Source organism: Oncorhynchus mykiss, chromosome 3, assembly GCF_013265735.2.
Source record: "Oncorhynchus mykiss isolate Arlee chromosome 3, USDA_OmykA_1.1, whole genome shotgun sequence".
NCBI classification, from domain to species: Eukaryota; Metazoa; Chordata; class Actinopteri; order Salmoniformes; family Salmonidae; genus Oncorhynchus; species Oncorhynchus mykiss.
In genome coordinates this window covers 10,163,968-10,187,639 of record NC_048567.1, presented here as the reverse complement: position 1 = coordinate 10,187,639, position 23,672 = coordinate 10,163,968, and the positions used below count along the sequence as shown (strand labels likewise).

General features: G+C 42.3%; 2 protein-coding genes across 3 annotated transcripts in view; one reads left to right on the top strand and one right to left on the bottom strand.

The window, feature by feature from the left end:
- Nucleotides 1–7,202, bottom strand: part of LOC110508830 (protein tweety homolog 1) — a 46,399-nt gene extending 39,197 nt beyond the window's left edge. Inside the window, exons 1-5 of the transcript XR_005040844.1 lie at nt 7,075–7,202; nt 6,602–6,736; nt 1,958–2,039; nt 609–739; nt 174–503 (exon numbers count right to left, since the gene is read on the bottom strand). The gene's annotated coding sequence lies outside the window, so the exon portion shown is untranslated. The remainder of the gene's footprint in view (nt 1–173; nt 504–608; nt 740–1,957; nt 2,040–6,601; nt 6,737–7,074) is intronic.
- Nucleotides 7,203–7,390: 188 nt separating this feature from the next.
- flcn (folliculin) lies at nt 7,391–19,856 on the top strand. Of its 2 annotated transcripts, XR_005040845.1 has the most exons (13): nt 7,391–7,699; nt 9,298–9,501; nt 9,849–9,995; nt 14,222–14,443; nt 14,642–14,808; nt 16,583–16,674; nt 17,331–17,494; nt 17,709–17,822; nt 17,920–18,043; nt 18,254–18,382; nt 18,608–18,710; nt 19,028–19,305; nt 19,478–19,856. XR_005040845.1 is itself a non-coding variant. In XM_021589640.2 (12 exons), the coding sequence occupies exons 2-12, from the start codon at nt 9,298–9,300 to the stop codon at nt 19,233–19,235; spliced, it is 1,674 nt and encodes a 557-aa protein (XP_021445315.1). In that variant the 5' UTR covers nt 7,391–7,699; the 3' UTR covers nt 19,236–19,856. The 2 variants fall into 2 exon arrangements, 1 of the variants encoding a protein (XP_021445315.1); XM_021589640.2 differs by having other exon boundaries at nt 19,028–19,856.
- The last annotated feature ends 3,816 nt before the right edge of the window (nt 19,857–23,672 follow it).

Below are 23,672 nucleotides of genomic sequence, written 5' to 3'. Positions count from 1 at the left end.
CTTCCGCCCTCTCTCCCTACCTTCCGCCCTCTCTCCCTACCTTCCTCCCTCTCTCCCTACCTTCCTCCCTCCCTCCCTCCCTCCCTCCCTCGCCCTCTCGCCTTCCTTTCCCTCTCCCTCTCTCCCGACCTTCCACCCTCCCTCACCCTTGCTTCCTCCTCGCCCTCTCTTACCCTGCTCTTGCTCCTCCTCCTGCCCAAAGGGGGCTGCCAGACACTGTCCAGTGGATCCAAACACCCTGTCAGTCCTGTTGTTGCGGTCCCAGACTCTACGCCCTATATGGGTGAAGTACTGAATCCTGTGTCTGGGCAGGGCTAGCTCAGAGGAGTAGTCACAATCGCAGGGGTCGGTGTCCCAGTTGAACTCAGAGAAGGGCCGCTCCAGCACCCCAAGGAAGCGGTCCACGTACCCCACCACAAAGTCCGCCGGCTCCACCGACGGGTCCCACAGGATCCGAGAGATGACGTCATCGGCTGTACGCATGCGGGGCTTCTTGGTTGATCCTGAGGGGAGAAACTCTTTGTTAGTTAGTTATACTTAGTTTGCAGTAAACAGGTATTTTAGTGGATTCTCATATACTCAGTTAGATTTAATGGAGGAAATTGTACCTTTTCCCTCTGTGTCTTTTGGCTGGTTTGTTTTATTCCCTATTGCTTTCTTCTTGAGTTGTCCCTCTTTTTCTCCCTCCTTCCTGTTTTCCTGGTCTATAGCAGCCTCTGGGTCATCTAATGTTGGAGTGCTGAGAAAGAAGGAAGGAGAAAGAGGGATTGTATTTATCACTCTGGTCAATGTAAGAGCTAACCTGTTAGGTCTTCCTCATACTGATAGGACAGTGACCTTCAGATGGATGTATTTTAAGAAGTTTATCTAGATGTCTAAACAGATACATTCATTTAACTCTGCTATTCTACCTCTTCACTTTCTTATCCTATGGAGTTAACTACCTATCTATTATATTTCTACTGTGCTACATGACTTGATTACCACTTGGTTCAGAGGCTCTGTTTGCTGTGAGGGCAGACAGAGCCAATACCACAGATGCTGCTTCTCACAGGAGGAAAAACAATGTCTTCCTCTGAAGATTCCACTGTCGCCAGGCAGAAGGATTAGTGATGAGAGGGAGGACTCAGAGATTCTGAGGGCCATCTGTTTAGGGCTGGCAGCTATATGCTTTGAAGATTTCTGTCTTTCAGTCTTATTTAGTTGTTCAAGTGGTTAGAAGTCTGAAATATACTGAACATTGAGTAAATATTAGCCCCTAGCCCCTGGGCATTTTCAGTTGTTCAAGGGCTGCACAAACATTATGCATCATACAATTTAATTCATTTTTGTTAATAAATTGCATGAATGTTAAAGGCATGTTTAGACATCACAGTTTTATTTTATTTTTATTTCACCTTTATTTAACTAGGTAGGCTAGTTGAGAACAAGTTCTCATTTACAACTGTGACCTGGCCAAGATAAAGCATAGCAAACAACAACACAGAGTTACACATGGAATAAACAAGTGTACAGTCAATAACACAGTAGAAAAAAAGTCTATATATGGTGTGTGCAAATGGCGTGAGGAGGTAGGCAATAAATAGGCCATAGTAGCGAAGTAATTACAATTTAGCAGATTAACACTGGAGTGATAAATGAGCAGATGATGATGTGCAAGTAGAGATACTGGTGTGCAAAAGAGCAGAAAAGTAAATAAAAACAATATGGGGATTAGGTAGGCAGATTGGGTGGGCTATTTACAGAGGGTGGGCTATTTACAGATGGACTATGTACAGCTGCAGCGATTGGTTAGCTGCTCAGATAGCTGATGTTTAACGTTAGTGAGGGAAATAGAAGTCTCCAACATGGCACCATCAAAAGTCGAAATGCAATGTTACTTAGCCATTGCCCTGTCATAGTTTCTGGTATATAACAATTTTTTTACAGGTCGGTGGTGATCGTGTTAGCTACAGACCTGTGAGATCGACGACACCTGTTTCCAAAACGACACTTTCCCAAAAGGAAGAACTGACAGACACCTGCTCCCTCCTCCTGGCCTGGAACATCAGAGAGAGAGGAGAGATGAGGGGGCAGTTATTTTGCAGCCCGTCTCACCCAAAGTCAGTACAAAACAACATAATATCTGTATGGCCTTATATAATATATGTATGGCCTTATATAATATCTGTATGGCCTTATATAATATCTGTATGGTAGGTTGTGCTTCCCAGTGTTCTCTGTGTTATCAGTGTCCTTGGATTTACCTAGTTTTACATTGAGAACACATTTTAAATTCCCATGTATTGGTCAACCAAGACCAGTGTGTACATACTGAAAAGAAGGGGGGGGGGGGGGGGTCGCTGAGCCCAGTAGACTAGATTAGTTCATGGGTTCATGGAGAGATTGGAGCAGTCAGGGAGAATGACTTCACTCAACAAGGTCATGATGACCCCGAAATGAGCCCCAGACACGCAACTTGCCAGACCAGCCAACCTGACCAAGTCTTTACTGAACTGAAGGAGCTGAGAGAGATGGTGGTGGAACAGAGAGTGGAGCTGAGGAACATGGTGGTGGAACAGAGAATGGAGCTGAGGAACATGGTGGTGGAACAGAGAGTGGAGCTGAGGAACATGGTGGTGGAACAGAGAATGGAGCTGAAGAACATGGTGGTGGAACAGAGTGGAGCTGAGGAACATGGTGGTGGAAGAGAGAGAGGAGCTGAGGAACATGGTGGTGGAACAGAGAGAGGAGCTGAGGAACATGGTGGTGGAACCGAGAGTGGAGCTGAGGAACATGGTGGTGGAACAGAGAGTGGAGCTGAGTATCACTAAGACTGAACTGCAGTTCAAAAAAGGAGGCCAGACTGAGTGCCAGTGAGAGAGGTGGAGGAGCTGAAGAAGGAGAATGCAGGTTAGAAAACACACAAATGTAATCACTGCGCGACATTGACATTTTCTTAACAGGTGTAGGATTACTGTGTATACTATATCATACAATGTGAAATAAGATACAGTGGGGAGAACAAGTATTTGATACACTGCCGATTTTGCAGGTTTTCCTACTAAAGCATGTCTGTAATTTTTATCATAGGTACACTTCAACTGTGAGATACTGAATCTAAAACAAAAATCCAGAAAATCACATTGTATGATTTTTAAATAATTAATTTGCATTTTATTGCATGACTTAAGTATTTGATACATCAGAAAAGCAGAACTTAATATTTGGTACAGAAACCTTTGTTTGCAATTACAGAGATCATACGTTTCCTGTAGTTCTTGACCAGGTTTGCAGCAGGGATTTTGGCCCACTCCTCCATACAGACCTTCTCCAGATCCTTCAGGTTTCGGGGCTGTCGCTGGGCAATACGGACTTTCAGCTCCCTCCAAAGATTTTCTATTGGGTTCAGGACTGGAGACTGGCTAGGCCACTCCGAGACCTTGAGATGCTTCTTATGGAGCCACTCCTTAGTTGCCCTAGCTGTGTGTTTCGGGTCGTTGTCATGCTGGAAGACCCAGCCACGACCCATCTTCAATGCTCTTACTGAGGGAAGGAGGTTGTTGGCCAAGATCTCGCAATACATGGCCCCATCCATCCTCCCCTCAATACGGTACAGTCGTCCTGTCCCCTTTGCAGAAAAGCATCCCCAAAGAATGATGTTTCCACCTCCATGCTTCCCGGTTAGGATGGTGTTCTTGGGGTTGTACTCATCCTTCTTCTTCCTCCAAACACGGCGAGTGGGGTTTAGACCAAAAAGCTCTATTTTTGTCTTATCAGACCACATGACCATCTCCCATTCCTCCTCTGGATCATCGGCAAACTTCAGACGGGTCTGGACATGCGCTGGCTTGAGCAGGGGGACCTTGCGTGCGCTGCAGGATTTTAATCCATGACGGCGTAGTGTGTTACTAATGGTTTTCTTTGAGACTGTGGTCCCAGCTCTCTTCAGGTCATTGACCAGGTCCTGTCGTGTAGTTCTGGGCTGATCCCTTACCTTCCTCATGATCATTGATGCCCCACGAGGTGAGATCTTGCATGGAGCCCCAGACAGAGGGTGATTGACCGTCATCTTGAACTTCTTCCATATTCTAATAATTGCTCCAACAGTTGTTGCTTTCTCACCAAGCTGCTTGCCTATTGTCCTGTAGCCCATCCCAGCCTTGTGCAGGTCTACAATTTTATCCCCGATGTCCTTACACCGCTGACTAGTCTTGGCCACTGTGGAGAGGTTGGAGTCTGTTTGATTGAGTGTGTGGACAGGTGTCTTTTATACAGGTAACGAGTTCAAAAAGGTGCAGTTAATACAGGTAATGAGTGGAGAACAGGAGGGCTTCTTAAAGAAAAACTAACAGGTCTGTGAGGAATTCTTACTGGTTGGTAGGTGATCAAATACTTATGTCATGCAATAAAATGCAAATGAATTACTTAAAAATCATACAATGTGATTTTCTGGATTTTTGTTTTAGATTCAGTCTCTCACAGTTGAAGTGTACCTATGATAAAAATTACAGACCTCTACATGCTTTGTAAGTAGGAAAACCTGCCGATTTTGCCGGTTATCAAATACTTGTTCTCCCCACTGTAAGTGATAAAAGTTGACTAAATCAGATTCACTGCCAGTGATGCCCCTAGCCCAGGAGACATTGGTGTTTACATGTACAAGAATGACATGTACAAGAATGACAAGAGAATCATGTTTAATTATGCACACAGTCCTGGTGGAAATGGTAGATTTGTGGTAAATGCAATGACTCTAGAGCATTGAATGATGTCATAGTTGAGGATTTAATGAGCCTGTTGTTGTGCAACTTCTGATTAGGACAACCAGGACTCATTATGTCAAGGGTGTCAAACTCATTCCATGGAGGACCTAGTGTCTGCTGGTTCTTGGTTTTTCCTTTCAATTAATACCTAGACAACAGGGTTGTTAATTCATCAACAAGGGAGGAGTGAAAACCTGCACTCGTTCCTCCGTGGAACAGGTTTGACAAGTGCATTATTGCCTTTCCATTCATAAATCTCCCAACGTATTAGCTGTCACTGATTTCCCAACATGAATGTTACACCGTATATGACACACATCTGCAGTATTACTTGTGTGTAAAGGCACATATTTTGTCCTTAGGAGGGGTTTCCCATAAGAAGTATGATAGTGCATAAAACATTGCACGTGTAATTCCATCTGTTCTTGGCACCTAATGCCAAAGAACCTACTCCTAATGACACTAGAGGGGGTACACAGACAGTTTGGTTGGTTTCTCCCTTTCCCAAAAGTAGGAGTAGGAAGAACTCAGCCCTAGACACTGACCTAGGTTAGTTCTGTGTTTTCCTTAGAAGTTAGAGACAGTGAGCTGATACTCGATCTGTGCTTCAGAACAACTTCTACCAGGAGCTTTCAGAGAGAGTGGGGGAGTAACAAGTGGGAAAAACACTGCTTTCTCCCAAATATCAAATCCAATGTTATTAGTCCCGTGCTTGGTAAACAACAGGTGTAGACGAACAGTGAAATGTTTACTTATGGGCCCTTCCCAACAATGCAGAGAAAAAGAAAATAGAGAGATAATAGAAAAGTAATAACAGGTAATAAATAATACAAGCAGATCTCAGAGAGATCATACTGTCTGATGAATACACTGTTAGATTCTGGGTTAAACTTGGAACACTGTTATACTCAGAAGTATAGTATCTGAGGAGTGATAGAGACTGGTTTTTACATCAGAAGTTAATGGTTATCTGTAGGAGCCAGATGGCTTTGGAATGTGTTGGGTGGACAGGAGGAAGTCACAGGATTGCTATAGCGGATACGGGTGGAGATCTTTGGATTAGGCATCAAGGGGGCTGAGGTCAGATCAGATCCCCTTAAGAGAGAAACAATGGTTTATTACCCTATCACTTCGTCTTCCTGTCGAACCATAAAAGATGTAACGATTAGAGAGAAGGAGGAGTGCCTAAATTGGAGAATATATACTTGTGTTGGTAGAATCATGTTTTGTCTAATGCAGCTGTATTGATCCTCTGGGAAGAAATAAACTTGGTTAAGCTTTCATGGTGTCCGATGAGTTATTTACTCTGAGAATTAGAACCTAACAACACAAATCAAATCGTATTGGTCACATGCAGATGTTATTGCGAGTGTAGCTTAAGGTACAAACAGTGTGGAATTTCTGTGGAACAGGCAAACCCAGACTTCCTTCAGAGAAGATGAGGATGGGGTGAACACCAGTGGAGATTGGTGGGAGGAGCTATAGGAGGATGGTCACATTGAAAAGGCTGGAACGATATCAAGCACATCGTACATATGAAAACCACGTTTGACTCCGTTCCATGTATTCCATTCAAGCCATTACAATGAGCCCGTCCTCATATAGTTCCTCCCATCAGCCTCGACTGGTGAACACCCAACTTCCTCGGTACCTCGATATTAAAAACGGTCCTTCATAATTTGATCATACCTAGATAAACTTCAGTGTTGTGTAATTATCAAAATATGAACGTTCTCTTTCACCGTAATTTCTGCTCTGCCTCTAAAGAAGCGTATATGCCCTAGTTAGGCATACATCTCATATGTCTACACCTACCAGCAGTGCACACAGAATCCAACTGAATGACAAAAAATTACCTGCTATCACCTGAGGTCTATCTTGGCTGGGACTGGCTGGGACCTCTGTCTTTGGCCCCTCTGTAGCTCTATGCTCCTGTGCTCTCCTGTCCTCCAAAGGCACACCTGTCTCCTCTGACGCCATAGTCAATCAACCTGTGGGTGTAAACGATTATTATACAAAAGTGTTAACTTTGTTTTTCACTGTTAACATAGCAATACAAGGACAACCAGTTAATAAATCAATCAATTAAGCAATGATTTTGTAAATATAGTAGCTATATATTTAGAGGTAAGTTGTGCAATGTAGCTATAGTAGCTACCTAAACTAAGGAGAACTGAGAGGTAGCCTGCCCTAATGAGGATGTAGCTACAACACACCCAAGAGTCAAGATAACAAGTTATACAATGCCACCAAAATGTTAAACATTAATAAAACGATAATGTAGTACTGTATAAAATATGCATTATGAGACATTATTGTTGTTAGTTACCTGAATGTACACCCTCTGACTTATAAACAGATATACGAAAGATTCTGTCTGAAACTACCGTATATGTGCACTTTGACCTTTGGTATGTTTGTACTGAGGGGACTTGTGGGAAATGTAGGTCTATGTACCGCAGTGACGAGAACAGGCTTTCTTCTCTTCGTTTAAATAATCATTCAAATCCTCAAAATAATTGATACTATAATATTTTCTATACTAGGCCATTTATAAATTGACGATAGTTTGTTATAATTTCCTCCCGAAGAGAGTATAGCAAAACTGTGAGTCATCTGTGCTGTCCTCCTGGATCCAAAGCGCGTGACTCCCCTCATCACATGACGACTACCACTAACCTAGAGAGCGAGCGTATCAGAGCAGTGAAAAAGTATAAACAAAGGCTAATACAGCAACAAGACTACTTTTGTGAATTAATTAGAAATTAGAACTTGCGTGTGCATTGGCGACTTATTTCCCATGCTTTTAAGAAAAATGATCATGATCTATTTTCGAGACATTGGTTCGTGCTGTGCTAGGGGTTAGCTTGTCAGTAATGTCCTTTTGTGATGTTTTGATGCAATCTGAATACCTGTAATTTGTTGCAGTGATTGTTCACGCTGCTTAAATCAAGGTAAGTGTGCTTGACTTATAGGTTTCCATTTAGAAACGTTGTAGGAAACTTTCCCCAGCAATTCATTTTGAGATGCATCATCAATGTTTACACTGAATCCAAAGACAAAGCATTGACAATAACACACCTCTGATCACCAGTCATCTCTTCCCGGGTCAGGTGTTGGCCGTTCTCTCCCGGGCCAGGTGCTGGCCGTTCTCTCCCGGGCCAGGTGCTGGCCGTTCTGCAGCTATAGGCCAGGCAAAGCAAATTGTCGACCTATACCTCGCCAAACTAGAATGGTCCCAGTAAACAAAATTACGTTAAAAAGCCATCTAACATATTTATTTTCCTGTCGTTTAAGTTAGGTTTATTTTAGGTTAGGAATGAAAAGTCGTCTTCGGTGGAGTACATACTGTACTGTGTTATTGTACTGTACTGAACTATATTTTCCTATACTGTGCTCTGCTGTATTGTACTGTACTTTTTTTTTACTGACCAAACTTGTGAAACATAGATGTCTATGATTGGTACAGATTTAGTCTGGTAAAATGTTTGGGTCCGGACCGGATCTAATCTCAACCAATTGTAGACGTTTATGTTCGGGCCAAATATAGGCTGGTCTGGACCATATGTCTGTGGAGGTTGAAATCAAGCCTGGACCGGACCAAATATAGATGTCTATGTTTGGTTCAGATTTGTTTTGGTCCATGGATGTTGAAATCAAGGCTGGTCCTAAAAAAAATGTTTTTTAAAGATGCCGGTCTGAACAGCACCCAAAGAAGACATTCAAAAGATATTGGCCCGTGCTTACTGAGGTGTGGCCTACAGTTTAGGCCCCCATTCCATTTTAAGAATGCCCATCCATGTGGTAGGCCTACCTTTTGTAAAACAGGCAATTGCATTGGCTTTATTAATTCTGATTCTGATTCCTGTGACTTATACTTTTGTTTCCTTAAGCTCTGAATATCAACTACCCAACTTTATCAGAAGTTGTCCTGATCCTATATGAAATGAGAATCAATGTGTTTACACAGCGGGAAATGCAGAAGTATTTTATTTTTCGCTATGATCATCTCGTTAAAAATGTATGGATACAAACATGAAGCCATTGATTCTCATGACAATTTAGCTCAATGGGTGAAACTCCTAGACAGTAAGTAGGCTTGGGCGGTATCCAGACTGTCACAACTTCGTATGATCCCGTTTGGCTCAGTTGGTAGAGCATGGTACTTGCAACGCCAGGGTTGTGATTTTGATTCCCACTGGGGACCAGTATGAACAAATATGAAAATATATGCACTCACTACTGCAAGTTGCTCTAGACTTATTTTATTATTTAACTAGGCAAGTCGGTTAAGAAAAAATTCTAATTTACAATGACGTTTTTTTTTTTAAATACCAACCTTGTGCCATTCCAGGAAATTCGGTAATAGCGGCAAGGGACACGGGGTGTTTTTTTCAAACCCCACTAATACACTGAACTCCGAAGGCTAGCGTGTTGTTGGTACTTCTTGGTCAGTTTAGCTTGGAAAATGCCACCCTCGTCAATCTGCAACTGAAGGCTGCCGCCTGATCCTGCCTAACGGGTGTGCCGGCCCTGTTCTCTCCCCCTTCAGATGAATGCTCTGGTAGCTCTCTGTCATTTCTGTGAGCTCCATGGCCCCCGGACCCTGTTCTGCACCGAGGCTCTGCACCCCCCGTCCCCCACACCCTCCCAGGCTGGCGCCCCCATACCCGGGGACAGAGAGTCGGACAGAGAGGGAGAGGGACTCACCATGAGGGCAAACAGCTCAGCTACACAGAGAGGAGACATGTGCGAGGTGAGTGGGAGATGTGTGGGAGATGTGAGTGGGAGATGTGTGCGAGATGAGTGGGAGATGTGTGCGAGGTGAGTGGAAGATGTGAGTGGGAGATGTGTGCGAGATGAGTGGGAGATGTATGCGAGGTGAGTGGGAGATGTGTGCGAGGTGAGTGGGAGATGTGTGTGAGATGAGTGAAGGGCTGAACGGACAGAATAGAAAGGACATTGACTCATTTGTTTTGTCTAATAACTATTCTTTCTGGCCATCTCGTTTTCTCTCCCTCTTCCCCTCTCTCTCACTCACTCTCTCTTACTCACTCACTCTCTCTCTCATTCACTCCCTGTCTCTCTCCATCTCTTTGTCAGGGCTGCCGGTCTCTCCCAGCGTCTCACCCTGGCTTCGTCAGCGTGGACAGTGAGACAGGCATCCGGTTCCTCAGCCACCAACACCCCAGACAACCCCAGCTCTTCAGTGTGGTCCGCCAGGCCTGCGTACGGAGCCTCAGCTGTGAGGTAACCACCTGTGTGTTCATGTGTATTTGTGAGCGTGCGTGTTGCCATTTGTCTTGCATTAAGACTCATGACTGTTTGTCAATACACAAGCCTTTAGTTAAGGGCGGCAGGTAACCTAGCGGTTAGAGCATTAGGGCTGTAACGAAAAGGTTGCTGGTTCCAATACCCAAGCCGACAAGGTAAAAAATCTGTCAATGTGCCCTTGAGCAAGGCATTTAACCCTAATTTTCTCCAGAGGTGCTGTACTATGGTTGACCCTATAAAACAAGACATTTCACTGCAGCAATCCGGTGTATGTGACAATATATATCAGGGGTCTCCAACCTTTTCTAGCGTGAGAGCTACTGTAAAAAAAAAATGTAAATGTTTTTTTCAAGCTTTCAAATAGGCACATTCTTCTTCTCTCCCCTGCAACTCTTCCCCGGGTCCTTAGTGCACTACTTTCTATTGTACACTATGTTTTCTGGTAAAATAATGGTTAAACAACTCTAAGGGGGGCCCTATAAAATATTTTATATACAGTTGAAGTCGGAAGTTTACATACACTTATGTTGGAGTCATTAAAACTCGTTTTTCAACGACTCCACAAATTTCTTGTTTAAAAACTATAGTTTTGGCAAGTCAGTTAGGACATCTACTTTGTGCATGACACAAGTCATTTTTCCAACAATTGTTTACAGACAGATTATTTCACTTATAATTCACTATATCACAAATCCAGTGGGTCAGAAGTTTACATACACTAAGTTGACTGTGCCTTTTTAAACAGCTTGGAAAATTTCAGAAAATGATGTCATGGCTTTAGAAGCTTCTGATAGGCTAATTGACATAATTTGCTCCAAAACTGTTTGGCCATAATATCCATTGTTATGTTTGGAGGAAAAAGGGGGAGGCTTGCAAGCCAAAGAACACCATCCTAACTGTGAAGCACGGGGGTGGCAGCATCATGTTGTGGGGGTGCTTTGCTGCAGGAGGGACTGGTGTAATTCACATAATTGATGGCATCATGAGGTAGGAAAATGATGTGGAAATGTTGAAGCAACATCTCAAGACTTCAGTCAGGAAGTTGAAAGCTTGGTCGCAGGTGGGTCTTCCAAATGGACAATGACCCCAAGCATACTTCCAAAGTTGTAGCGAAATGGCTTAAGGACAACAAAGTCAAGATATTGGAGTGGCCATCACAAAGCCCTGACCTCAATCCCATAGAAAATTTGCGGGCAGAACTGAAAAAGCGTGTGCGAACAAGGAGGCCTACAAACCTGACTCAGTTACACCAGCTCTGTCAGGAGGAATGGGACAAAATTCACCAAACTTATTGTGGGACGCTAGGAAGGCTACCCGAAACGTTTGACCCAAGTTAGTCTATTTAAAGGCAATGCTACCAAATATTAATTAAGTGTATGTAAACTTCTGACCCACTGGGAATGTGATGAAAGAAATCAAATCTGAAATAAATCATTCTCTACTATTATTCTGACATTTCACATTCTTAAAATAAAGTGGTGATCCTAACTGACCTAAGACACCGAATTTTTACTAGGATTAAATGTCAGGAATTGTGAAAAACTGAGTTTAAATGTATTTGGCTAAGGAGCATGTAAACTTCCAACTTCAACTGTATATTCCCAAATTATGTTTTCAGTTTGAATTTTCACTCTGAAAATTACAATTGTTCATTGAGAAACAATGAAATTGGATGTGCTGAGTCCATGTCAATGCTTAAATCACAGCAGAAGACACTTTTTTGGGGGGTCTGGAAGAAAACAAAAAACAAATTATTTTGAAGTATAGTTCCACCTTGCGCCTAGGGAGTGAGGAATGTGCCGGTCTAGCGATGGTTCTGCGCTGCTGCTGCTCATTTCATGGCAAAGTTTGCAAATAACCAACTAATAGATACAAATGATATACTTACTCATGATATACTTCTGCCAGGTAAGCCTACTTTGCAGTTAACATTTAATTGAGAAGGTTTTGGGGGAAGTATCTATCAACCCACGAGATGGTTATCACATCAACTGGCTACACACGGAGTGATGAACAAATGTGTGCACCACACAGACAAACAGGTGCAATATTGCTGGAAATTAATTGGCAGCTATTGGGTGTGGCTTTTTAAGACAACATGGCATAACATTTACTTTTTAAGCCAACAGGGCATAACATTTACTTTTTAAGCCAACAGGGCATAACATTTACTTTTTAAGCCAACAGGGCATAACATTTACTTTTTAAGCCAACAGGGCATAACATTTACTTTTTAAGCGATACAGGGCATAACATTTACTTTTTAAGCCAACAGGGCATAACATTTACTTTTTAAGCCAACAGGGCATAGCATTTACTTTTTGGGCCAACAGGGCATAACATTTACTTTTTAAGCCAACAGGGCATAGCATTTACTTTTTGGGCCAACAGGGCATAACATTTACTTTTTGGGCCACCAGGGCATAACATTTACTTTTTAAGCCAACAGGGCATAGCATTTACTTTTTGGGCCAACAGGGCATAACATTTACTTTTTAAGCCAACAGGGCATAGCATTTACTTTTTGGGCCAACAGGGCAGGGCATAACATTTACTTTTTGGGCCACCAGGGCATAACATTTACTTTTTAAGCCAACAGGGCATAGCATTTACTTTTTGGGCCAACAGGGCATAACATTTACTTTTTGGGCCACCAGGGCATAACATTTACTTTTTAAGCCAACAGGGCATAACATTTACTTTTTGGGCCAACAGGGCATAACATTTACTTTTTAAGCCAACAGGGCATAACATTTACTTTTTAAGCCAACAGGGCATAACATTTACTTTTTAAGCCAACAGGGCATAACATTTACTTTTTAAGCCAACAGGGCATAGCATTTACTTTTTGGGCCACCAGGGCATAACATTTACTTTTTAAGCCAACAGGGCATAACATTTACTTTTTAAACCAACAGGGCATAACATTTACTTTTTAAGCCAACAGGGCATAACATTTACTTTTTAAGCCAACAGGGCATAACATTTACTTTTTGGGCCAACATGTCATAACATTTACTTTTTAAGCCAACAGGGCATAACATTTACTTTTTAAGCCAACAGGGCATAACATTTACTTTTTAAGCCAACAGGGCATAGCATTTACTTTTTGGGCCAACAGGGCATAGCATTTACTTTTTGGGCCACCAGCCACTGTGGCAGGTAGATAAAAAAAATCTACCAGCCACTCAGAATTTTTACCAGACAAAATATTTCCCCCCCGCTAAAATTACACTCAAAAAGAGAGCGTGCGACAGGACACTGTACTGTCTACACTCGGTTTGTTGTTTACATTAAAACTTTTTCGTTAAATGGATATTAATCTGACCTAACGTTTTGTTACTAAGGATTCCACAACGTGGTTAGCCTTTACGGCTGGGACTGCAAGTTTGTGTTGCTTTTTCTGTTGCGGGGATTCCGCGAGTGCTAACTGGCTGTATTACAGACACCTGTCGTCGTCGTGGGAAAGACTCATTATCTTTTCGTAAAACAACTGTTTTCAGTATAGAGCCAATCTGGATACCAAGCAGATCCTGAGGGAAATCGACGAGTACCAACAGCTTTACGCTATGAAGGAACAACATACCCCTTCGTGGAAAGATCCGACCACCTCTTTTTAATGTTTGTAAAACAATAAATGTATTACTAGTAAATTGTTTAATTTAATTATTTTAACCAAAATTAAAAAAATAACCAAAACCAAAACCAAATTTTATTATTTTAACCAAAATATCACAGATGAGACAAAAATGTTCACCTGCACCTTTAGGGTAACGTGACTTTAGGCCCTAGTGACTAACCAGCGGTGGAATAATGTCAATGTTGCGTTGATTAGATGGTAGCTGGGAGCTTGCCGTGTCTGAGTCTACTTGTGAGATTTGTTTGCGGTGGAACACGTGAAAATTGCATGTACTTTCAGAATTGTTTGGGGTGCTACTCATTGGTGGGCTGCGAGCTACTGCGTGATCTACCTGTTGGAGACCCCTGATAGATAGATAGATATCACAGGAGGTTGGTGGCACCTTAATTGGGGAGAACGGGCTTGTGGTAATGACGGGAGCGGAATCAGTGGAATGGTATCAAATACATCAAACATGATTTCCAGGTGTTTGATGCCATTCCATTTGCTCTGTTCCTAATGTCTGTTCTCTCCTCAGTACCCTCCCTCTCTCATCTGCCTCTCTCCCTCCCTGCCTCTCTAGGTGTGTCCAGGTCGTGAGGGTCCTATCTTCTTTGGGGATGAGCAGCATGGTTTTGTGTTCTCTCACACGTTCTTCATCAAGGACAGCCTGGCCCGGGGCTTTCAGCGGTGGTACAGTATCGTCATGGTAGCCATGGACAGGATCTACCTCATCAACTCCTGGCCCTTCCTGCTGCGCCACCTCAGACTCACTATACAGAGTCTACAGAGCACAGCACTGAAGGTAAGGACACACACAAACTAACACACAATGTTAAATGAATGGGACATAGATATATACACACACATTAAAACACACTTACTATTCATAACGTGAACATTAAACATAAGACAAATAAACATGAACACAAACTCTTACTACCAGACAGAATGTTTGACTTCTCTCCCTCTTATTTCTCCCCCCTCCCCCTATCCTCTACAGGTGTTTGACAGTGAGCAGTGTGTGTGTCCTCAGAGGGCGGTGAGGATGAACAGCGTGTTCTCTCCTGCTGTCTTCCCCCACCAGAGGAGTGGTAACGCGGCCCGCTCCCTGCCCTCCCTCACCCAGCACACCAACCTCTGGGCTAGCCTACACTCCTCCTTCAGCTGGTGAGACGGCTAACTGTCGCTAACGATCACTAAGATTACTCATCTAAACAATGGCAGACATAGAGTCAACATTAGAGGTGGTCGGGCAGTGTTCTACAGTGCCTTGCGAAAGTATTCGGCCCCCTTGAACTTTGCGACCTTTTGCCACATTTCAGGCTTCAAACATAAAGATATAAAACTGTATTTTTTTGTGAAGAATCAACAACAAGTGGGACACAATCATGAAGTGGAACGACATTTTTTGGATATTTCTAACTTTTTTAACAAATCAAAAACTGAAAAATTGGGCGTGCAAAATTATTCAGCCCCTTTACTTTCACTGCAGCAAACTCTCTCCAGAAGTTCAGTGAGGATCTCTGAATGATCCAATGTTGACCTAAATGACTAATGATGATAAATACAATCCCACCTGTGTGTAATCAAGTCTCCGTATAAATGCATCTGCACTGTGATAGTCTCAGAGGTCCGTTAAAAGCGCAGAGAGCATCATGAAGAACAAGGAACACACCTGGCAGGTCCGAGATACTGTTGTGAAGAAGTTTAAAGCCGGATTTGGATACAAAAAGATTTCCCAAGCTTTAAACATCCCAAGGAGCACTGTGCAAGCGATAATATTGAAATGGAAGGAGTATCAGACCACTGCAAATCTACCAAGACCTGGCCGTCCCTCTAAACTTTCAGCTCATACAAGGAGAAGACTGATCAGAGATGCAGCCAAGAGGCCCATGATCACTCTGGAGGAACTGCAGAGATCTACAGCTGAGGTGGGAGACTCTGTCCATAGGAAAACAATCAGTCGTATATTGCACAAATCTGGCCTTTATGGAAGAGTGGTAAGAAGAAAGCCATTTCTTAAAGATATCCATAAAAAGTGTTGTTTAAAGTTTGCCACAAGCCACCTGGGAGACACACCAAACATGTGGAAGAAGGTGCTCTGGTCAGATGAAACCAAAATGGAACTTTTTGGCAACAATGCAAAACGTTATGTTTGGCGTAAAAGCAACACAGCTGAACACACCATCCCCACTGTCAAACATGGTGGTGGCAGCATCATGGTTTGGGCCTGCTTTTCTTCAGCAGGGACAGGGAAGATGGTTAAAATTGATGGGAAGATGGATGGAGCCAAATACAGGGCCATTCTGGAAGAAAACCTGATGGAGTCTGCAAAAGACCTGAGACTGGGACGGAGATTTGTCTTCCAACAAGACAATGATCCAAAACATAAAGCAAAATCTACAATGGAATGGTTCAAAAATAAACATATCCAGGTGTTAGAATGGCCAAGTCAAAGTCCAGACCTGAATTCAATCGAGAATCTGTGGAAAGAACTGAAAATTGCTGTTCACAAATGCTCTCCATCCAACCTCACTGAGCTCGAGCTGTTTTGCAAGGAGGAATGGGAAAAAATGTCAGTCTCTCGATGTGCAAAACTGATAGAGACATACCCCAAGCGACTTACAGCTGTAATCGCAGCAAAAGGTGGCGCTACAAAGTATTAACTTAAGGGGGCTGAATAATTTTGCACGCCCAATTTTTCAGTTTTTAATTTGTTAAAAAAGTTTGAAATATCCAATAAATGTCATTCCACTTCATGATTGTGTCTCACTTGTTGTTGATTCTTCACAAAAAAATACAGTTTTATATATTTATGTTTGAAGCCTGAAATGTGGCAAAAGGTCGCAAAGTTCAAGGGGGCCGAATACTTTCGCAAGGCACTGTATCTGTCTATCCCAGTTGTTTGATACACTCTCTTGTGTTTTCTCCTCTACTGCAGGTTACTGAAGGCCTGTGGTAGTCGTCTGACAGAGAAGCTGCTGGAGGGAGCTCCCACAGAGGACACACTGGTTCTTATAGAGAGACAGACAGGTACGCACTGGTGCTCATAGAGAGACCGAGAGGTATGCGCTGGTGCTCATAGAGAGACAGACCGGTACGCATTGGTGCTCATAGAGAGACAGACAGGTACGCACTGGTGCTCATAGAGATACAGACAGGTACGCACTGGTGCTCATAGAGAGACAGACATGATAACTCTAGAGGTGGAAGACACCGTGAGACCAGTTTAACACTAGTCAGAGAGACATATTACCCCATATGGCTCAAGTTAAAAGAAGTGAATAAAAAGGGTGTGATCTGATATCAGGGTAAAGCATTATCATGAGAAGTCATGTGTTTGCCCAGAGTGGAACAGGAGTCCGTGTCTACAGTAAACGTGTGTTTAACACGGTTAGACCACGAGGACAGAGAGCTACGATGTGACTCACTCAACCATATCACACAAATTCCATTCTGATGACCATTCTTGGGCCAAAAATGTTTCCATTGCTCCCCCGTGTTCAGCTCTGATATTGCAAGTCACTATGACACTTGAAAACTTCCAATCAGGAAAGTAGTTGCAATTGTTACTTTGTTCACTATCCTGGCTAAATCAATTTAAATAAAATAACAGTATATATCTTGGAATAAGTCCCGATATTGGGTGATTTGTATGTCTTTTTAACAATGTCCTGTTGTCTTCTCAGAGCAAGAGGAGGAAATGAGTTGCTGGGAAGGAGCAGAAGGGGGCGGGTCTAGACCCCAGTGCCACCAATCGGAGAGCGAGCTGTACAGAGACTTCTTGTTTGACGAGGGGAAAGCAGAGGGGTATCCTGGTCCAAAGTTCAGGTCCTTGAGACATTTAAGACAGGTAAACATTGGTGTGCCTTTCTCCCTACCACATCATGAACACTTTCATTTCTAACACATCATACATCATACTTAATTCTGTTAACCACTTGGTTTCAAAATAAACAACTTTGTGAACCAATTGGTTATAGAGGGAAACCAATATCCTCTTATTTTGTGAATGCATTTCTTGTCTGTTTCCTTGTGATGATATCTGTTATCTGATTGGTACACAGGTGCTCGGGACCACTGATTTCCGCCAGCTAGCATGGCACGTGCTCATGGGAAATCAGGTCATATTGAGAGGGGCTGACCCAGGGCTCATCCATTCAGCATTCACCATGTTGAAGGTCATCCAATCAAAAGTTTACTCATTGTATCCCCCTTTAAAGAATATTCCTCCTAACATTCTTTGCTAATCACATGGTTTGGTATATATCCCATCAGGCCTTGCTCCCGGTGGGCTGTGTCCGCTCTGTGACGTACAGCGCCCAGTATGAGGAAGCATACCGATGTAACTTCCTGGGCCTCAGCCCTGACGTGCCCATCCCCACACACGTCAGCTCCTCAGGTACACAAACCCAGAATACATCACTGTGGTTACTGCTTTATTTGGAGGTCTGCTTATAATCACTATTACATATGATAGTAATATGCTAATAATAAAATACTGTATGATAATGATATTAGTTATAAGTGCGAACAGAACAAACAACAAATAAAAGGTTTCGAATCCTAAAATACCCATAAAATATGATCATCTTGCTGTGTCCCTTCCCAGAGTTCTCAGTGTTGGTGGATGTGGTCAGTCTGGAGAGGGGCTCTCTGTACTCTGCTGCTTGTGGTGAAGACATCCTCTCACTCTATCAGTTCAACATCAGCAGTACCAACTCACAGCCTACAGATAAAGGTGAGGATAGACCCCATCTGGACAATATACTATATACATCATCAACATGAAGGTATACATTATACATGTCTTCTTCAAGGCACCTCTAGTTGCTAACAATCATGGCAAAGGTCAAAGAGATGCAATTAGTCATGTGAAATTTCACCCATATCACTCCCCCTCCCTTGCTCTCTATCCTTCCCTCCCGTCCTCTCTCTCTCTCTCTTCCCCCCACCCCCCTCTAAGGTCCCACGTTGTTGAATAAGATGGAGGTGGCGTTGTCCAATGAGAACCTGTCAGTGGACGTGGTCTCTCACTGTCTGCTGTGTCTGAAGGAGGAGTGGATGAAGTGAGTAACAACAACCCCTCTGATAAGCAGGGAATTTCCCTCAACTTTGAAGTTTCATTTCTTTGGCTTTTTCTAAACAGAGGTATGTAGGTATGCAACTGTAGATAGTGGGGCATTAAAGAGTCAAACAAGTCCCCCTATGAAACCCCCCAAAGCCCCAGCCTGGTTACATTGGCTGTGCAGTACAGGATGATGTGGAATGCTTAATGTAGTCCAGAATTATTGGGAAATTCCAATAACTCTTCTCCCTCCCACTTCTATCCATACCCATCCTCCCCTTAACCCCCCCCCCCCCCCCTACCCTTTCAATTCCTTAGTAAAGTGAAGGTGCTGTTTAAGTTCTCCAAGGTAGATGGGCGTGGGAGGGAGGACACCCAGAAGGTGTTGGCCCTGCTGGGTGCCACGGGGCCTGGGGAGGAGGACAACGTCAGGCTGCTCAAGTTCTGGATGACGGGACTCAGCAAGACCTACAAGAGCCATCTGATGACCGCTGTCAGAGGAGGGGAGAGGCCCCTTAGCCAGTGAGAGAGCAGTGGAGGAGAATATGAGCGGTAGCGGGAGAGACCATACAGCTGGAGTGAAATATACTGTATCTCAGTATAGGAGGCTGGTGGGAGGAGGTATAGGGGGGTGGGCTCATTATAATGGCTGGAATTGAATAAATGGAATGGAATCAAACGTGATTTCCATATGTTTGATGTATTTGACACCATTCCATTTATAACTTTCCAGCCATGACAATGAGCCCGTCCTATAGCTCCTCCCACCAGCCTCCTCTGCATGCACCTACTACTGTATTTGGACAGACAGAGAGAAAGGGAAAGAAAACGAGTGTGAATGAGTGAGTAATGACAGATAGACTGAGGGATATGTTTGTGTCCAGGTGCTGACTTGATTCAAATCCATCCTTCACAATAAAGAACAAAAAGCCACTTCATGGGTCAGTTTTAAATTAATTTATTCAGATACTAATTACTTATTATGTTTTACATAATGTATCTGGGCTTTTTTATAAATCAAATGGGAATTATTATAGGAACACTGTCCACAATTTTATGTCTAAATTATTATACAAGTTTCAATAGTTTTGTTAACACATTGTACAGAGATATTCAAATAAAATAACTGCTTGAGCTGAAACTGAAATATTGGTGTGGCATTCATCCTTTTTCCCAACTGGCACCATCTTGTGGAGAATCATTAAATCTAAGAAAGAAGGGAGAAGGAAAAAGAGTGGAGGGGAAAAAAACGTGTGTCCTTTGCCAGTTCCCTCTCACATGCTTTTTTTACAATGAGTGGCTGTCAGCCAAGAGACCTCAAGTGGTGTAAAACAACAGTTCTCGGTCTTCGGGTGACACGCAAAACCCTTGCATAACGAGCTCTCAGTCCCTCAACATATCATTGTGTTGTACACTACCACATCAGCAGGGGGCTTCTTCACTAACGAGCTAGTAACTCATTATTAAAACTAAATAGTTGTTTTTGTAGTTATTTGATCCCTTTCAGAAGACTTGTAAAATCCACTGGCACGAGGCTTCGTTTTTATTATTTTTACCTCGTATGTACAGTACCACTCAAACGTTTGGACACACCTACTCATTCAAGGGTTTTTCTTTATTATGACAAATGATGAAATATAGATTTTAGATTCTTCAAAGTGGCCCCCCTTGCCTTGACAACATATATGCACACTCTTGGTATTCTCTCAAACAGCTTCACCTGGAATGCTTTTCCAACAGCCTTGAAGGAGTTCCCACATATGGTGAGCACTTGTTGGCTGATTTTCCTTCACTCTGTGGTCCAACTCATCCCAAATCATCTCAATTGGGTTGAGGTCGGGTGATTGTGGAGCCGAGGTCATGTGATGCAGTACTCCATCACTTTCCTCCTTGGTCAAATAACTTACACAGGCTGGAGGTGTGTTGGGTCATCGTCCTGTTGAAAAACAAATGATAGTCCCACTAAGCGCAAACCAGATGGAATGGTGTATCGCTGCTGAATGCTGTGGTAGCCATGCTGGTTAAGTTTGCCTTAAATTCTTACAAAGACATGGCGGTTGGAAACAAAAATCTAAAATCTGGACTCATCAGACCAAAGGACAGATTTCCACCAGTCTAATGTCCATTGCTTGGGTTTCTTGGTCCAAGCAAGTCTCTTCTTATTGGTGTCCTTTAGTAGTGGTTTCGTTCCAGTAATTTGACCATGAAGGCCTGATTCACGCAGTCTCCTCTGAACAGATGATGTTGAGATGTGTCTGTTACTTGAACTGTGAGGTGCAATCTGAGGTGAAGTTAGTTGCCAATGAGAGCCATAGCGCTTGATCGTTTTTGCGACTGCACTTGAAGAAACTTTCAAAGTTATTGACATTTTCCGGATTGACTGACCTTCATGTTTTAAAGTAATGATGGACTGTCATTTCTCTTTGCTTATTTGAGTTGTTCTTGCCATAATATGGACTTGGTATTTTACCAAGTACCACCCCTAACATGTCACACAACACAACTGATTGGCTCAAACGCATTAAGAAGGAAAGAAATTCCATAAATTAACTTTTAACAAGGCACACCTGTTAATTGAAATGCATTCCAGGTGACAACCTCAAGAAGCCAGTTGAGAGAATGCCAAGAGTATGTGTGCAAAGCTGCCATTAAAGCAAAGGTTGGCTACTTTGAAGAATCTCAAATATAAAATATATTTTGATTTGTTTAACACTTTTTGGTTACTACATGATTCCATACGTGTTATTTCATATTTTTGATGTCTTCAGTGTTATTTGACAATGTAGAAAATAGTAAAAATAAAGAAAAACACTGAAATTAGTAGGTGTCCAAACTTTTGACAAGTACTGTATATAATGATTGTGCAAATTACTGCATATTATAACATACATTTTCGTGTGTATTTCTACTTATATTATAGTTCTTAAAAATAGTGGGAGAAATTTGAGAGCTTGTTTTTTATTTATTTTTTATAAATGGTATGTACCAGTGAATCAAACTTACTTAAATGGTGTTTCCAACACAGAACAAAGGAATACAGTTGGTTACACATGACCATTGATTTGATATTGTAAACTGTAGGACAGCCCGCTGGTGGAACGTTAGGTCTTATAATATAGTAGGGTAGACAATGAAACAAAGTTACAGACGCAGAAATATCAAACCCCCAGGACATGCTTACCTCTCACCATTACAATAACATGGGAGGTTAGCATTTTATATCATACCCCCAAGAGATGCTAACCTCTCACCATTACAATAACATGGGAGGTTAGCATTTTATATCATACCCCCAGTAGATGCTAACCTCTCACCATTACAATAACATGGGAGGTTAGCATTTTATATCATAACCCCAAGAGATGCTAACCTCTCACCAGTACAATAACATGGGAGGTTAGTATTTTTGGGGGGTATGATATTTTTGAGTCTAACTTTGTCCATCATTATTTACGATTAATTCAGGACTATCCGTAATCATGGTAGCATCCACATTAACATAGAAGTGTTTAGAAACATGTTATATTCTTATTTACAATAAAAGTGACTCCAAGTCACAAGCTTGATGTAATCATTGCGTGCTAGGAATATGGGGCCAAATACAACACTTTTGACTACTTTAATACACATATAAGTGAATTTGTCCCAATACTTTTGGTCCCCTAAAATGAAGGGACTATGTACAAAAAGTACTGTAATTTCTAAACTGTTCACCCAATATGGAGGAAAATACCTTCAAATTAAAGCTGCCAGTCTGCAGTTTAACCTCATAGTCATTGTATCATTTCAAATCCAAAGTGCTGGAGTACAGAACCAAAATCATTTTAAAAATGTTTCGCTGTCTCAATAATTACAGAGGGCACTGTATATACACTCTGGGTAGAAGCTCTTAGACACAGATCCCGGACCATCTTATCCTTCCCACTTCTGAACCATAAAGGAAGAATATACTAAACTGACCTGAGATCAAGGATCATCCTACTGCCCTATGCAGAGGACCAAGGTGAAAAGAGTTAGGACTGATGGTGCCTCTGGGAGGCTGAAGAATGTTGGTCTGTTGGACTGCAGAACTCTGTCTTCCTTTTCCCTTTGGACCTCTAGAACATTCACTGTTTCTCTTGGCCCATGTTCAAAATGGAAGTGACACAAGAAGTAGTACTACAACAATGACTTCGTAAAACCTGAACATGACAATGTACTAATTCATCTACTTCTGATCCCCACTCACTTTCTCAATAGTAGTTTGTCATAACAAAAATATCTGAGTAGCACTTTAAATAATAAACGAGTGTACCACAAACTAAAGTGCTATCAAAATGTGAGGAAGTATCTAAGCCTCCAAACTAGGATATTCAACTTTTCCACTTCAAATCAACTGTCATTTTTTGTTATTCATTTATTTTTTAGTTTTGAGAAGGAACATCAGCTTCACTGTCATGATTATTATTGACTTTGCACACTTGAATGACTTGCAGCGTAAGTCAGTCAGTGTTGCAATCTTTTTAGCCTAAAAAAAATACAAGATAATTGTTGATTTATGAGATTCCCTCTGTGTGGTGACTCAACAGGATGAGTATTACTAACTGGCTCACTGGAGACAAGGAGGCATGCACACAAGCTCATGGGTGTGGGAGGTGGATTGAAAACATATGGCATGACTTAAGCCTTCTGAGGCCTCGTTTGGATTGGGGGTGGGGGGGCAGAGAGAGGGAGAGAGAAAGTGAGAGAGAGGAACTTTTGTGAGTGTAATGTTTACTGTTTATTTTGTATTTTTTATTTCACTTTTGTTTATCTATATCACTTGCTTTGACAATGTAAACATTTGTTTCCCATGCCAATAAAGCCCATTGAATTTAATGTCATTGAATTAAGAGGGAGAGGGGGCTTGGTCAGTCAATAGGGAGGTGAAATGACTGGTGGTGGGAGGGGCTGAGAGATTTACAGGGAGCAGATATCAAGCACT